This window comes from Pelodiscus sinensis, chromosome 2 (genome assembly GCF_049634645.1).
Source record: "Pelodiscus sinensis isolate JC-2024 chromosome 2, ASM4963464v1, whole genome shotgun sequence".
NCBI classification, from domain to species: domain Eukaryota; kingdom Metazoa; phylum Chordata; order Testudines; family Trionychidae; genus Pelodiscus; species Pelodiscus sinensis.
In genome coordinates this window covers 249,334,520-249,347,722 of record NC_134712.1, presented here as the reverse complement: position 1 = coordinate 249,347,722, position 13,203 = coordinate 249,334,520, and the positions used below count along the sequence as shown (strand labels likewise).

Sequence of the window (13,203 nt, the reverse complement as noted above, 5' to 3'; positions counted from 1 at the left end):
CACAAAAGAAAAAAAGGAGGAAGATTCTTGAGAGAGGGAAAACGTGAGGAACTTGACAGTCAAGAGTGTTGATTCTTCATGGAATATAGTTCATATCATGACAGCTTTTTGCATTTGCTGTCTTTAGCTCTCAGTGTCCTCCCCTACTTACTTGTGTACAGTATCCATGGGTGCCAATCAATCGGTTTGTGAGAACATCAAAATCACTGCGCACCCTGAAAAAAAGGTTTGGGAAGATTTAATCATAATTTCACAGGATTTAATACTTCTAAGGCTTGGAAAGTTGCAAATATGGCTCTTACTTGTATTTGTTTTGGGTACATTTCTTTATGAAAAAAATACGCCTATTTATGTGGAGTAACCTAAAACTTGCTGAACACAGCATAAGTTCTTTTACAAGATATTAGTAATTACATGCTAAACTACAGCAGGAAAGAGAAAGGGAACAGTTAAAGCTACAAAACTCACAACAACTGGTTCAGCTACTCTGATACTCTCTCTCAGATAGTGGTCAGCATCAGATGATGCAGAAGACAAATCAAGAAACATCCCAGTGGACAATTATGGAATCCTCCCTAAAGAGGATGCTCTTTTCCTAAATCCCATCAGTTTGGGTGCATCTGCACTGAAAGGCTTAACTTGAAATAAGTTATGTAAATTAAGCTACGTCAATTTCTTATTTTGAAATTGAAATAGAGCACTCTTCCTCCAACTTCCCTTACTCCTTATACAATGAAGATTACAGGAGTCAGAGTAAGAAGTCCTCCAGCTTGACGGTATTTTGACACTATTTTGACAATAACTGCCTGCTGTGTAGACGTGAACTAAGTTATTTTGGAATAGTGTGCTAGTTATTTGGAAATAGTATTGCAATGTAGATGTACCCTCTGTGGTTGGTTTATGGCTTGGGCCATAAAGGTTTCTATCCCTTATTATTTTTAAACTTTAATAAGAAAAGCAAAAAAAGATTTTGAGGATCAGCTAGCCAAAAACTCAAAAAGAAATAACAAAATGTTTTTTAAGTACATTAGAAGCAGGAAGCCTGCTAAAAAGCCTGTGGGTCCCCTAGATGATCGAGCTATAAAAGGAGCAATCAAGGATGATAAAACCATTGCGGAGAAACTAAATGATTTCTTTGCTTCAGTCTTCATGGCTGAAGACGTTGGGGAAATTCCTGAATCTGCACCGTCCTTTGTGGGTGATGAATCTGAGGAACTGTCCTGGATTGAAGTGTCATTAGAGGAGGTTTTGGAACAAATAGAAAAACTTAATGTTAACAAATCTCCAGGACCAGATGGCATTCATCCAAGGGTTCTAAAAGAACTTAAATGGGAAATTGCTGAGCTATTATCTGTGGTTTGTAACCTATCCTTTAAATCGGCTTCCGTACCTAATGACTGGAAGGTAGCCAACGTGACACCAATATTTTAAAAAGGCTCTAGAGGCGATCCTGGCAATTACAGACCGGTAAGTCTAACTTCAGTACCGGGCAAATTAGTCGAAACAATAATAAAGAATAAAATTGTGAAGCATGTAGAAGAACATAATTTGTTGGACAAAAGTCAACATGGTTTCTGTAAAGGGAAATCCTGTCTTACTAATCTGTTAGGGTATGTCTACACTAGAAAGTTAGTTCGAACTAACGGACGTTAGTTCGAACTAACTTTCCTATGCGCTACACTAGCGCAACCAGCAGCAGCATAAAAGTAGAAGTGACAGAGAATGGAATTGTCACCTTATGTTGGTGTTGCTGCCTAGAGCTCTTGGGCCTGTCAGCATCCGCCACTCCCTAGCCACTTAGCTGTGAAGGATTAGCGCAGAAGTAAGAGTGGCACAGATATACAAGCACAGGGCTTCTGAACGAGAAGTGTGGGAAGTACTAGCACTCCCCTGGTTTGAATTGGTTTTCATTCTATATAAGTTTTTAATGTGTAGCTGGATTTGGCTTTCCGTAAACTGAGCCACTGCAGCGTCTACGCTATGGGAGGCTGATGGGAATACTCGTTCCCATTGGCTTACCTTACTCTTTGCAGAATGAGGAGTAGTGGATGGTGGCAGGGGCTGGCTTCAGCATTCAATTTGGGGGTTTACACTAGACCCACTAAATTGAATGCTAGAAGATTGACCTCTGGAGTGTTGATCCTCTCTGTAGTGTAGACGTGCCCTCATGGTCTCTGTCCTCCTTCCCAACCCTCTTCTCTGGTCATCACCGCTCCTTCCACATTCCCCATTCTCTGTCTCCAGCCTCAGTGACTCCGATACATGACTGAAGGGTTGGATGAAGCTAACCAGGCACAGGGCCCTCGTGTTCTAGAACTGGAGTGTCCCTCTTTGGAGTTCATCAGGAAGTTATTTTGGAATTGTTATTCTTGAGTATCTCCAGGTGTGGACAAGAAGTAACAGGTTTCCCAAACCTTACTTGGCTCCGGAATATTATAGAGCTGCTACCCAGCAACTGAGTGTGCACGGTGGACATCACAGCTTTGTTGTGCTACCTCTGGGTATGTCTACACTACAACTAACGGACGTTAGTTCGAACTAACTTTAATAGGCGCTACACTAGCGCTCCGCTAGTTCAAATTTGAATCGAACTAGCGGAGCGCTTAGTTCGAACTAGGTAAACCTCATTTTACGAGGACTAACGCCTAGTTCGAACTAGCTAGTTCGAACTAAGGGCTGTGTAGCCCTTTAGTTCGAACTAGTGGGAGGCTAGCCCTCCCCAGGTTTCCCTGGTGGCCACTCTGGCCAACACCAGGGAAACTCTATGCCCCCCTCCCGGCCCCGGACCCCTTAAAGGGGCACGGGCTGGCTACGGTGCCCGTGCCAGGTGCAAGCCTGCCAGCACCCAGCTAGCAGACCCTGCACCTGGCACGGCACAGAGCCACCCACCCGATGCCCCCCAGCCCACCCCCTCTTGCCGGGACCAGGCTGGCGGCTCCCAGGAGCTTGCCCTGGACCGCAAGAGGCGGGCACCTTCCTGGGCTAGTGCGGACATCGTGGACCTCGTCCACGATCTCCGCACTAGGCACAGGAAAGTGGCCGTCTAGGGCAGGAGAGCTGCCAGCCTGGCCACCCAGGACCAGGTGTGCATGAAAATCAAGGGGGTCCACTGAGACCCCCGACACTGAGCCCTGAGCTTACAATGGCCGTACTGGGTCAGACCAAAGGTCCATCTAGCCCAGTAGCCTGTCTGCCAACAGCGGCCAACCCTAGGGACCCTGGAGGGGATGGACCGAAGACAATGACCAAGCCATTTGTCTCGTGCCATCCCTCTCCAGCCTTCCACAAACTTTGGGCAGGGATACCACTCCTACCCTCTGGCTAATAGGACTCCATGGACCCAACCTCCATCACTTTATCTCACTTCCCTTTCAACTCTGTTCTAGTTCTAGCCTTCACAGCCTCCTGCAGCAAGGAGTTCCACAGGTTAACTATTTGCTTTGTCAAGAACAACAACTTTCTCTTACTAGTTTCAAGCCTGCTACCCATTCCTTTCCTTTGGTGTCCTCTAGTCCTTCTTTATGGGAACTCAGGAAGAACTTTTCTGAATGCACCCTCTCCACCCAACCCCTGCTTTTAGAGACCTCTATCCTGTCCCCCCTCCGTCTCCTCTTTTCTAAGCTGAACAGTCCCAGTCTCTGTAGCCTCTCTTCATCTGGGACCTGTTCCCAACCCCTGATCATGTTAGTTGCCCTCCCCTCTCCCAGCCTTTCTCTTCCCCTCTCCCACCTCCTTTTCCCAGTCTCCCCCAGTTTTGTTCAATAAAGACAGAGTCAATGTTGGAAGAAACGTTATCTTTATTTTGTACATCAAGAAGAAGGGGGGCTAGGGAAGGGCAAGTGGAAGGAGGTGAGGGAGGAATGGGGTACGAGCCCCCGATGGGGAGGACTGGGCTGGCTCTGCGGGCTTCTGGGGGTGGAAGCTCTCCTGCAGCCCCCCAATTACTCCCTCTCCCCAGATGGCAGCCTGCGGCAAGTGCAGCCGGGCTGATGGCCGAGTGGTGTGATGTGCCCAGTGTGGGCACTCAGGGCACTCCAAGCCAGAACTTCTTTGCAAGCGGGGCACCCCTTAGAACTGTGTGTCCGGGGTGGGGGTCGGGACCCTTTAAGCGCAGCCCTCGGCTAGCCTGAGACAGTATCTCCATGCTCTAAGTCCTCCTTTTATGCCCTGCCGGCACTGCTTCCGGCCATCCTTAAGCCCTGTTCAGAGTCCACTCAATGTGGACTTACTAGTTCGAACTAGCAAAACGCTAGTTCGAACTAGTTTTTAGTTCTAGATGCGTTAGTTCGAACTAGCTTAGTTCGAATTAACTAATTCGAACTAAGTTAGTTCGAACTAGCGCTGTAGTGTAGACGTACCCTTAGAGTTCTTTGAAGGGGTTAACAAACATGCGGACAAGAGGGATCCAGTAGATATAGTATACTTGGATTTTCAGAAAGCCTTTGACAAGGTCCCTCACCAAAGGCTCTTGTGTAAATTACATGGCCGTGGGATAAGAGGGAAGGTCCTTTCTTGGATTGAGAACTGGTTAAAAGACAGGAAACAAAGGGTAGGAATAAATGGTAAATTTTCAGATTGGAGAGGGGTAACTAGTGGTGTACCCCAAGGGTCAGTCCTGGGACCAATCCTTTTCAACTTATTCATAAATGATCTGGAGAAAGGGGTAAGCAGTGAGGTAGTAAAGTTTGCAGATGATACCAAACTGTTTAGGATAGTCAAGACAGAAGCAGACTGTGAGGGACTCCAAGAAGATCTCACCAAACTGAGTGACTGGGCAACAAAATGGCAAATGAAATTTAATGTGGATAAGTGTAAAGTAATGCACATCGGGAAAAATAACCCCAACTATACGTACAGTATGATGGGGGCTAATTTGGCTACGACAAATCAGGAAAGAGATCTTGGAGTTATCGTGGACAGTTCTCTGAAAACTTCCACACAGAGAGCAGCGGCGGTCAAAAAGGCAAAAAGGATGCTAGGAATTATTAGGAAAGGGATAGAAAATAAGACCCAGAATATCTTACTGCCCCTGTATAAAACTATGGTATGCCCATATCTTGAATACTGTGTACAGTTGTGGTCTCCTCACCTCAAAAAAGATATTTTGGCCTTGGAAAGGGTTCAGAAAAGGGCAACTAAAATGATTAGGGGTTTGGAACGGGTCCCATATGAGGAGAGGTTAAAGCGAGTGGGACTTTTCAGTTTAGAAAAGAGGAGACTGAGGGGGGATATGATAGAGGTCTATAAAATCATGAGTGGTGTGGAGAGGGCTGATAAAGAAAAGTTATTTATTAGTTCCCATAATAGAAGAACTAGAGGACACCAAATGAAATAAATGGGTAGCAGGTTTAAAACTAATAAAAGAAAGTTCTTCATCACACAGCGTGTAGTCAACCTGTGGAACTCCTTGCCAGAGGAGGCTGTGAAGGCTAGGACTATAATAGAGTTTAAAGAGAAGCTGGATAAATTCATGGAGGTTAGGTCCATAAAAGGCTATTAGCCAGGGGATAAAATGGTGTCCTTGGCCTCTGTTTGTCAGAGGCTGGAGAGGGATGGCAGGAGACAAAGCGCTTGATCATTATCTTCGGTCCACCCTCTCTGGGGCACCTGGTGCTGGCCACTTTCGGTAGACAGGATACTGGGCTAGATGGACCTTTGGTCTGACCCAGTACGGCCATTCTTATGTTCTTATGTTATGTTCTTATGTTCTTATCCAGTGTAATTTGAATATTCTTATTATACATATACATGTCTGATCCTTTTCTGAATCTATCCAAACAATTGGACCCTAATTACAAGTTTATGGCAATAATTTATGGCATAATTGACTATGTGCTGTCTTAGAAGTATTTCTTCTTTCAGTTTTAAATGTGCTCATTTCAATTGCATTGATTTTCCCTTTATTCTCATATTAGTAAAAAAAGTAAAGGGATTGTCTGACTGACTTTCTCTATATATTTCATTGTTTTATATACCTATTGCATGTTCCCTCTTATTTGTCGCCTTTCTAAATTGAACAATCTTATACTTTTCACTCACTCTTGATATGTATATGTAAGTCTTTCTGTGCATCTAATTTTTTTTTTTTTGCTTACCTTTAGACCTCTTAAATTTCAACTTTTAAAAATGTAAATTGTGGTATAATATGTCTGTGAAAATGAGACAAATATTATAGGTGACTTGGTATGTATAAAATAGTATTAAGCCTAACATTTCATCCAAAACTCCAATTTAACACGTATTTTCAGTTTAAAAATGTGGTTCCAAGAATAATAAAGTTGGGGCATGTCTAAATTTCATTCTTGGTTGTATACCATATATTAAAAGAGGGATATTTTTTCTGGTATTACTCATAGTGCCAAAAGCAGGATATATTGTAAAACTACTACAATTTCTAGCCCGCTTTCAGGACTGAAGATGTCCTTAGAGTCACTATATCTGAAGTTCACCCATTGTGTTTAAATGAGATGAGATCCAAAAGCCTGTTCCAGTGAGGTCTACGTGCCATATTAGCTAATATTACTTGTGCTGAATCGAAAGGATGAAGAAGAATCCATGAACTCTGTGTATGTGTTGTGGAAAAGTCTTGTATAAAGAGATCACAACCTTACAAGACATGAATGGAACGATAATCATCTCTGAACTTTGGCCACCTTTTAGTTTTAGAAATAGTTGCATCTTGAAAATGCCATAGCCTTGTTTGAAATGAGCAGCATATACAATATACGTCAGTTAGGGGCGATGGGACATACAAGCAGGACAATGGAAGGAAGTTCTAATTGCTTCTTTAGGTGCAAACAATATGGGACTTTAGAGGCGTATTTCAGATTTGCAAGAAAAAACACATCTGCATTTCAAATCATTTTTGTTAGGGAGGAAACAACCACCAAACATATAGCCACAAGACTTACAATTATAAATCATACTGTCACTAAGATTCCCCAATCCCAAGAAGTGAGCATGTGACCTGGAGCATCTAATTACAACACAATAAGAGGTATAGTATTTCATGGGCATACTACACTCTAATCTCAGAGGTGTAGCCATGCTAATCTGTATCTGCCAAAACAATGAGGAGTCCTGTGTCACCCTGCAGACTAACAGATCTATTAGGGCACAAGCTTTTGTGGGTAAAACACACATCATCAGATGAGTTGGAGTGGAAATTACAGAGGCAGGGTAGGACCGTTGTTAATGAGGCTAAGTCAGGGTGGATGTGGCTCATTCACAGCAGTTAATGGGGAGAGGTGAGTAGCAAGAAAGGGGAAACTGCTTCTAAGTACTGTATAGTCAGCAAATAAATATAGATAATGATATTGCATTGTATATTTTTGTCAGATTGCAATGCAGTACATTGAAGACATACAGTTTGTGGAAATGTCATTAATTTAGATTTGCTGGTAATAAATTTTCAAAAGAACCTTAATAACACTTATTAACAACATCTCAAAAGCTGCTTGTAGAGGCAGAACTCATTAAAATACACATGAAAGAATATCACATATAATTTCTCTCATTTTGCTTGGGCTCAGCTGCATTATATTAACCTTAAGTCCTGTTGGAATGATAAATACTACATTGCAAGAAAGTGATATATAGCATTTATTCTGTGTCATTAATCTCAAAGAGCTATACAAACTCTATGGGTAAGAGCATACGCTGATACAAATTCTCATCACTCCATTGAATTGCTCCTTTGAAATCAATGGAGCTATGGCAGTTTGTATCAGCTTACTAGCTGCCCTAAAAAAAAGAGTTGTATCCATTCATCCAGACCTATGTACCCCTCCTATTGAATCCACCAGCACAATGCAGCCATTCCCAGATATAGAAAATACAAACAAATCAAACAAGAGTTTAGGCAAATTAAAGAAAAAATATATTTATCTGAAACAGTAGTGGGAATGTGGATGCTAGTGTTAAATGCCTTCTAGTGAGCTGTATGGGTTCTATCCAATTTTTAAGAATGAACATGTACAACTACAAACAATGTAAAGAAACAAAAATACTTGATTTAGCTGGGAACGAGGGACAGGGAATGGATTCTGTTCTGTTCTGTTCATTCGTTCTGGGGCACCTGGCATTGACCACTGCGAGAAGACAGGATTCTGGGCAAGGTGGAATTTAGTCTGCCCCAGTCTGGCCATTCTTTTATTGTTGACATCAGATATGATTATTTGAAAAACTTATTCAGATGGCCATCAGATGAGTGACTCTCATGTTAAAATAACAATGCTCCATAATGCTCTTATTCTGTTGATTGCAAAGACCTGCAAGCTCGCAGAAAAATCTATGCCATGTCTTTAATGGAAAACAGCTGAGCACTGAATATTAAATAAAAAAAAACAGGCATACATTTAATATCGGGGAAATGCTGACATAGCAAAACAAGCATAAAACCAGTTCTTTATTTATCTTAGATTTTCCTTCTGTTTTTGCTTTCTACAAAAAAGTCTTGTGTGTTTTGGTTTCTTAGTCCTGTGGTGAAGCTGTAATAGTAAATTGATGACATCACGCCCATTTTCATGGCAACAGACTGCTACATTAACAAACACATAATTATGAGTCCACTGCTGAAATAGAATCATAGAATCATATAATACTAGAACTGGAAGGGACGTTGAGAGGTCCAGTTTCCTGCCCTCCTGGCAGGACCAAGCACGGTCTAGACCATCCTTGATGGATGTCTATCTAACCTGCTCTTCAATCTCTCTAGAGATGGAGATTCCACAACCTCCCTAGGCAATTTATTCCAGTGTTCAACCACCCTGAGAGGCAGGAAGTTTTTCCTCATGTCCAACCTAAACCTCTCTTGCTGCAGTTTAAGCCCATTGCTTCTTGTTCTATCCTCAGGCCAAGGAAAACAATTTCTCTCCCTCCTCCTTGTGACACCCTTTTAGATACTTGAAAACCGCTATCGTGTCCCCTCTCAGTCTTCTCCTTTCTAAACTGAACAAACCCGCAGCCGGAGTCCTTGTGTACATCACCGCACCCCCCTTCTCCTCACGCGTGGGGAGCGCGGACCCCTAACGGCCACTTGCCAATGCTTGCTCCCCCACCGGGGTCCAGCTGAGCGCTGCTCAGTTGGGCCCGGCAGGAGCACCACTCATCTGGGCCCAGCTGAGCAGCACAGCGTGCCACGGAGGGAGAGGAAGGGGAAGGGGGGCGCGGCAGCACGCAGGGAGGGGAAGGGAGGCGGAGCTGGCTGGAAGGGGGGCAGGAAGCAGAGCCCAGCCTCTCCTCCCCCATGGCGGCCTGGCTGAGCGCGCAACACTCAGCCAAGCCGCCACGGAGGGAGGGGAAGGGGGCGGGGCGGTGACGTACATGGCCGGGGGCGAGCCGTGTACATCACCGCCCCCCTTCTCCTCCCGCTGTGGCACTCAGCTGAGTGCTGCAGCACTGAGTCAGGCCGCCAGGGGAGCCAGCAGCGCAAGGGGCTGTTTGGGCTCCCCCGGGGTGGGAAGGGAAGTGAGGGCGGTGATGTACATGGCCCCGCCCCCTGGCCGTGTACGTCACCTCCCACCCCACTCCCTCACGGCAGCCTGGCTGAGCAGGCAGCACTCAGCCAAGCGCCACGGCGGGAGGGAAGGGGAAGAGGGATGGGGAGAGATGGAGGGGAGAGAGAGGCAGGAGGAGGAGGAGAAGAGAAAGAAAGAGATGGAGAGAGAGGCAGGAGGTGGAGGAGAACTAAGAGAGGGGGAGGCAGTAGGAGGAGAGAGAGAGAGACAGAGCCAGAGAGCTCAGGAGAGAAGACCTGAAAATCCCGTCTTATGACGGGCTAATTGGCTAGTTCACTATGTTAGGCATTCCTTCATCATCAGACTTCTTAGTGAAGAAGTTATTAAACACTTCTGCCATTTCCAAGTTTCCTGTTGTTATTTTTCCCTCTTCAACTGAGCAATGTGTGTTAGGAATGAGAAAAACTCCTCTTCGAATTGCAACAATCTCAAATAATGATAAAGGGGATATGAAAAAATGACAGGATGTATGGAATGGCTTTTTGTATTAATGTTCTGTGTTTTCACATTGTACAGTATGAAAACCCTTTTAGAAATGGTAACATGTGATAACTAGTCTAAGATCACTCTAAGAACCATTGCTGGTAGTAAGAAGGAACTGAGAGGGGTTGTCAGCAGCTCTGTCCTTCTATGCCAGTGATCAGTGGCATAAGGAGTAAGGAAAAATTACTTGAATAACTGATCACGAGACAAGCACGCACACGCACACACAGCAGAATGTATATGTACAAGTGCTCAAAGAAGAACTGCATAAGTCAACATAAGAAGGAGCTTGGTACATCTGTAGAAGAGGAGAGGCTACAAAGACACAGTTACTAGAGTTTGGGGGTCATAATAATAAGGAGGCATTGGTTGACTCACGTTTTCCTGGGTTTATAATATGTCATCGTTAATGACCTTCGCGGCCGTCTCTTGACTTCTAACTTCTTAGGGAAGGGGATCTTCCAAGATCAAATGAGTGTTTTCTTCATTCACACAGAAACATATAAGCGGTAAAAGGTTCAAATAAACACTGCTATGTGTATAAAATGGACAGATGGAACTGAACCTGGGACCTATGAGCATGAGCCTCTATAGCTTGAGTGACTAAGATTATAGAGCAAACTAATTCTTTCTCTACATAAAGCCTACGTCTACACTGGCATGATTTTCCGGAAATGCTTTTAATGGAAAAGTTTTCCGTTAAAAGCATTTTTGGAAAAGAACATCTAGATTAGCACAGACGCTTTTCCGCAAAAGCATTTTTTGCGGAAAAGCGTCCGTGCCAATCTAGAAGCGGTTTTGCGCAAAAAAGCCCCGATCGCCATTTTAGCCATCGGGGCATTTTTGCACAAAACAGTACAGTGCTGTCTACACTGGCTCTCTTGCACAAATGATTTGCTCAAGAGGGCTTTTGCCCGAATGGGAGCAGCACAGTATTTCCGCAAGAACACTGACGAACTTACATGAGATCGTCAGTGTTCTTGCGGAAACTCAAGCGGCCAGTATAGACAGCTGGCAAGTTTTTCTGCAAAAGCAGATGATTTTGTGGAAAAACTTGCCAGTCTAGACACAGCCAAATGGTCTAAGGGCATGTCTACACAAGAGAGTTATTTTGAAATAACTCCCCTTATTTCGAAATAACAAAGTAAGCCTCCACACTACCAAGCCCGTTATTTTGAAATAAGGGGCTTGTTATTTTGAAATAATAACTCCTGCTTCTGAAGAGGAACAGGCTTACTCCAAAATAGTTATTTGGGGAGTTGTTAATTTGAAATATCTTATTTTGAAATAGGCTGGTAGTGTAGACATAGCTTAAGTGCCACAAGATGGGACAGTGAACCACATCCAGCAGATGTGTGGATTATCTACTTCCCCCAGGTGAGGAAGTGCGTCCCAAGCTTCAAAGATCCAGTTATTTCATTTGGTTAGACACTCACCTACCTAACACTGAGCTACACAGAACTCATGGGAGTTGTAGTTCAAATGTCTTTTGCCCCCATTCCTTACTATCAGCTGTGCTGCAGCGTCAGTTCAACAAGATGGGAGACTGTACTGCATTCTTGGAGCTATTATCCAGGATTCTATCTTATAGGGGACTGTGGTGTGAGGTGCCCAAACTACAATTTCCACAAGGCAAATTGGTCACTCAGGTGGACACAGTTTAATATCAAGCTGATCTAAAAGGAAACATTTACATTCAGTGAGAGGAACCAAAATATTTTGCTTTGGGGTTGACATGACCTGAAACAAAATATTTTGTTTTGATTTTCTCAATGGAAAATTGAAAAATGTTGACAAAATTAAAAGTTTTCCATGGGAAGTTTTGATTTTGTGGAACCTTCATTTTCTGTGGAAAAAAACATTTTGACAAAAAATTCCTGGTCAGCATTATTGCCAGACTAGAACCCCCGTAAGTATAACAATCCTCCAAGTCTCACTAGAACTATGTCAGTTATATAAATAACAACCACTCACTACATCTGTGTACCAGCCACTAAGCGGCACATATTTCTGAACGATTGGAGTAGTGAGACCATATCTCCTGTTATTTTTCCAGTCCTAGCCATATGATTAATGCATCTCCACGCACGTGTAGTTGAAATATACATAAGAATATTTAGTTTGCTATTTAAAGGCTGTACAGAGCCTGAGTGCACATTTCGCTGTCTTTAGTGATTAATTCCTGTTTCTCACAAACAAAAGGTACGGTGCTATATACTTTCACTGCCTCATTCAAGGCCAGGAAGCAACACTGCTTCTGAAAGTGGTCCAATGGGATGGTGACAGATCTGGCATTTAGGAGAGCTGGAGTCTATCCCCAGGACTGCGGTGGTGGGTCAGATTTGTAAAGGCATTTAGACACCTGAAAATGCAGATCGGTGCCCAGTGGGATTTTTTTTAAAGTATCTTAGGGTATGTCTACACTATAGCACTAATTCGAACTAACTTAATTCAAATTAATTAATTCGAACTAAGCTAATTTGAACTAGTGCATCTAGACCTAAAAACTAATTCAAATTAGCGTTTTGCTAATTCGAACTAGCATGTCCACATTGAGTGAACCCTGAACCGAAGTTAAGGCTGGCCGGAACAGGTGCCAGCAGGGCATCAGGTTAGGACTTAGAGCATGGAGCAGATGTCTCAGGCTAGCCGAGGGCTGTGCTTAAAGGGACCTGACCCCCACCCCGGACAGACAGTTCTCAGGGTTCCCCGCTTGCTTGTCTACCTCGATGAGGGACAGCAAAGCAGTCCTGGCTTGGAGTGCCCTGAGTGCCCGCACTCGGCACATCACAGCATTCGGCCATCAGCCCGACTGCATTTGCCGCAGGCTGCCATCCGAGGGGGTCAATCGGGGGGCTGTCAGGATCCAGGAGACCCTGGAGGAGAGCTTCCACCCCGAGGAGCCCACAGAGCCACCCCAGTCCTCCCCATCAGGGGCTCGTACCCCATTCCTCCCTCACCTCCTTCCACTTACCCCTCCCTAACCCCCCTTCCTGATGTAAAAAATAAAGGACACGTGTGTTCAAAAATAGAAACTCTCTTTACTGAACAAAACTCGGGGAGAGTGGGAAAAGGAGGTGGGAGGGGGAAGAGAGAAGGTGGGAGAGGGGAGGGCAACTAAAATGATCAGGGGTTTGGAACAGGTCCCATATGAAGAGAGGCTAAAGAGACTGGGACTCCTCAGCTTAGAAAAGAGGAGACT

General features: G+C 44.2%; 1 protein-coding gene across 3 annotated transcripts in view; it reads right to left on the bottom strand.

Annotated features, from left to right (window-relative positions):
* The window catches only part of MINDY4 (MINDY lysine 48 deubiquitinase 4), a 114,273-nt gene that overhangs the window by 34,659 nt on the left and 66,411 nt on the right, over positions 1 to 13,203 (bottom strand). For all 3 annotated transcript variants that reach the window (XM_006120581.4, XM_025183364.2, XM_006120582.4), the window contains exon 14: positions 152 to 215. In XM_006120581.4, coding sequence (XP_006120643.2) covers positions 152 to 215 — 64 coding nt within the window. The remainder of the gene's footprint in view (positions 1 to 151; positions 216 to 13,203) is intronic.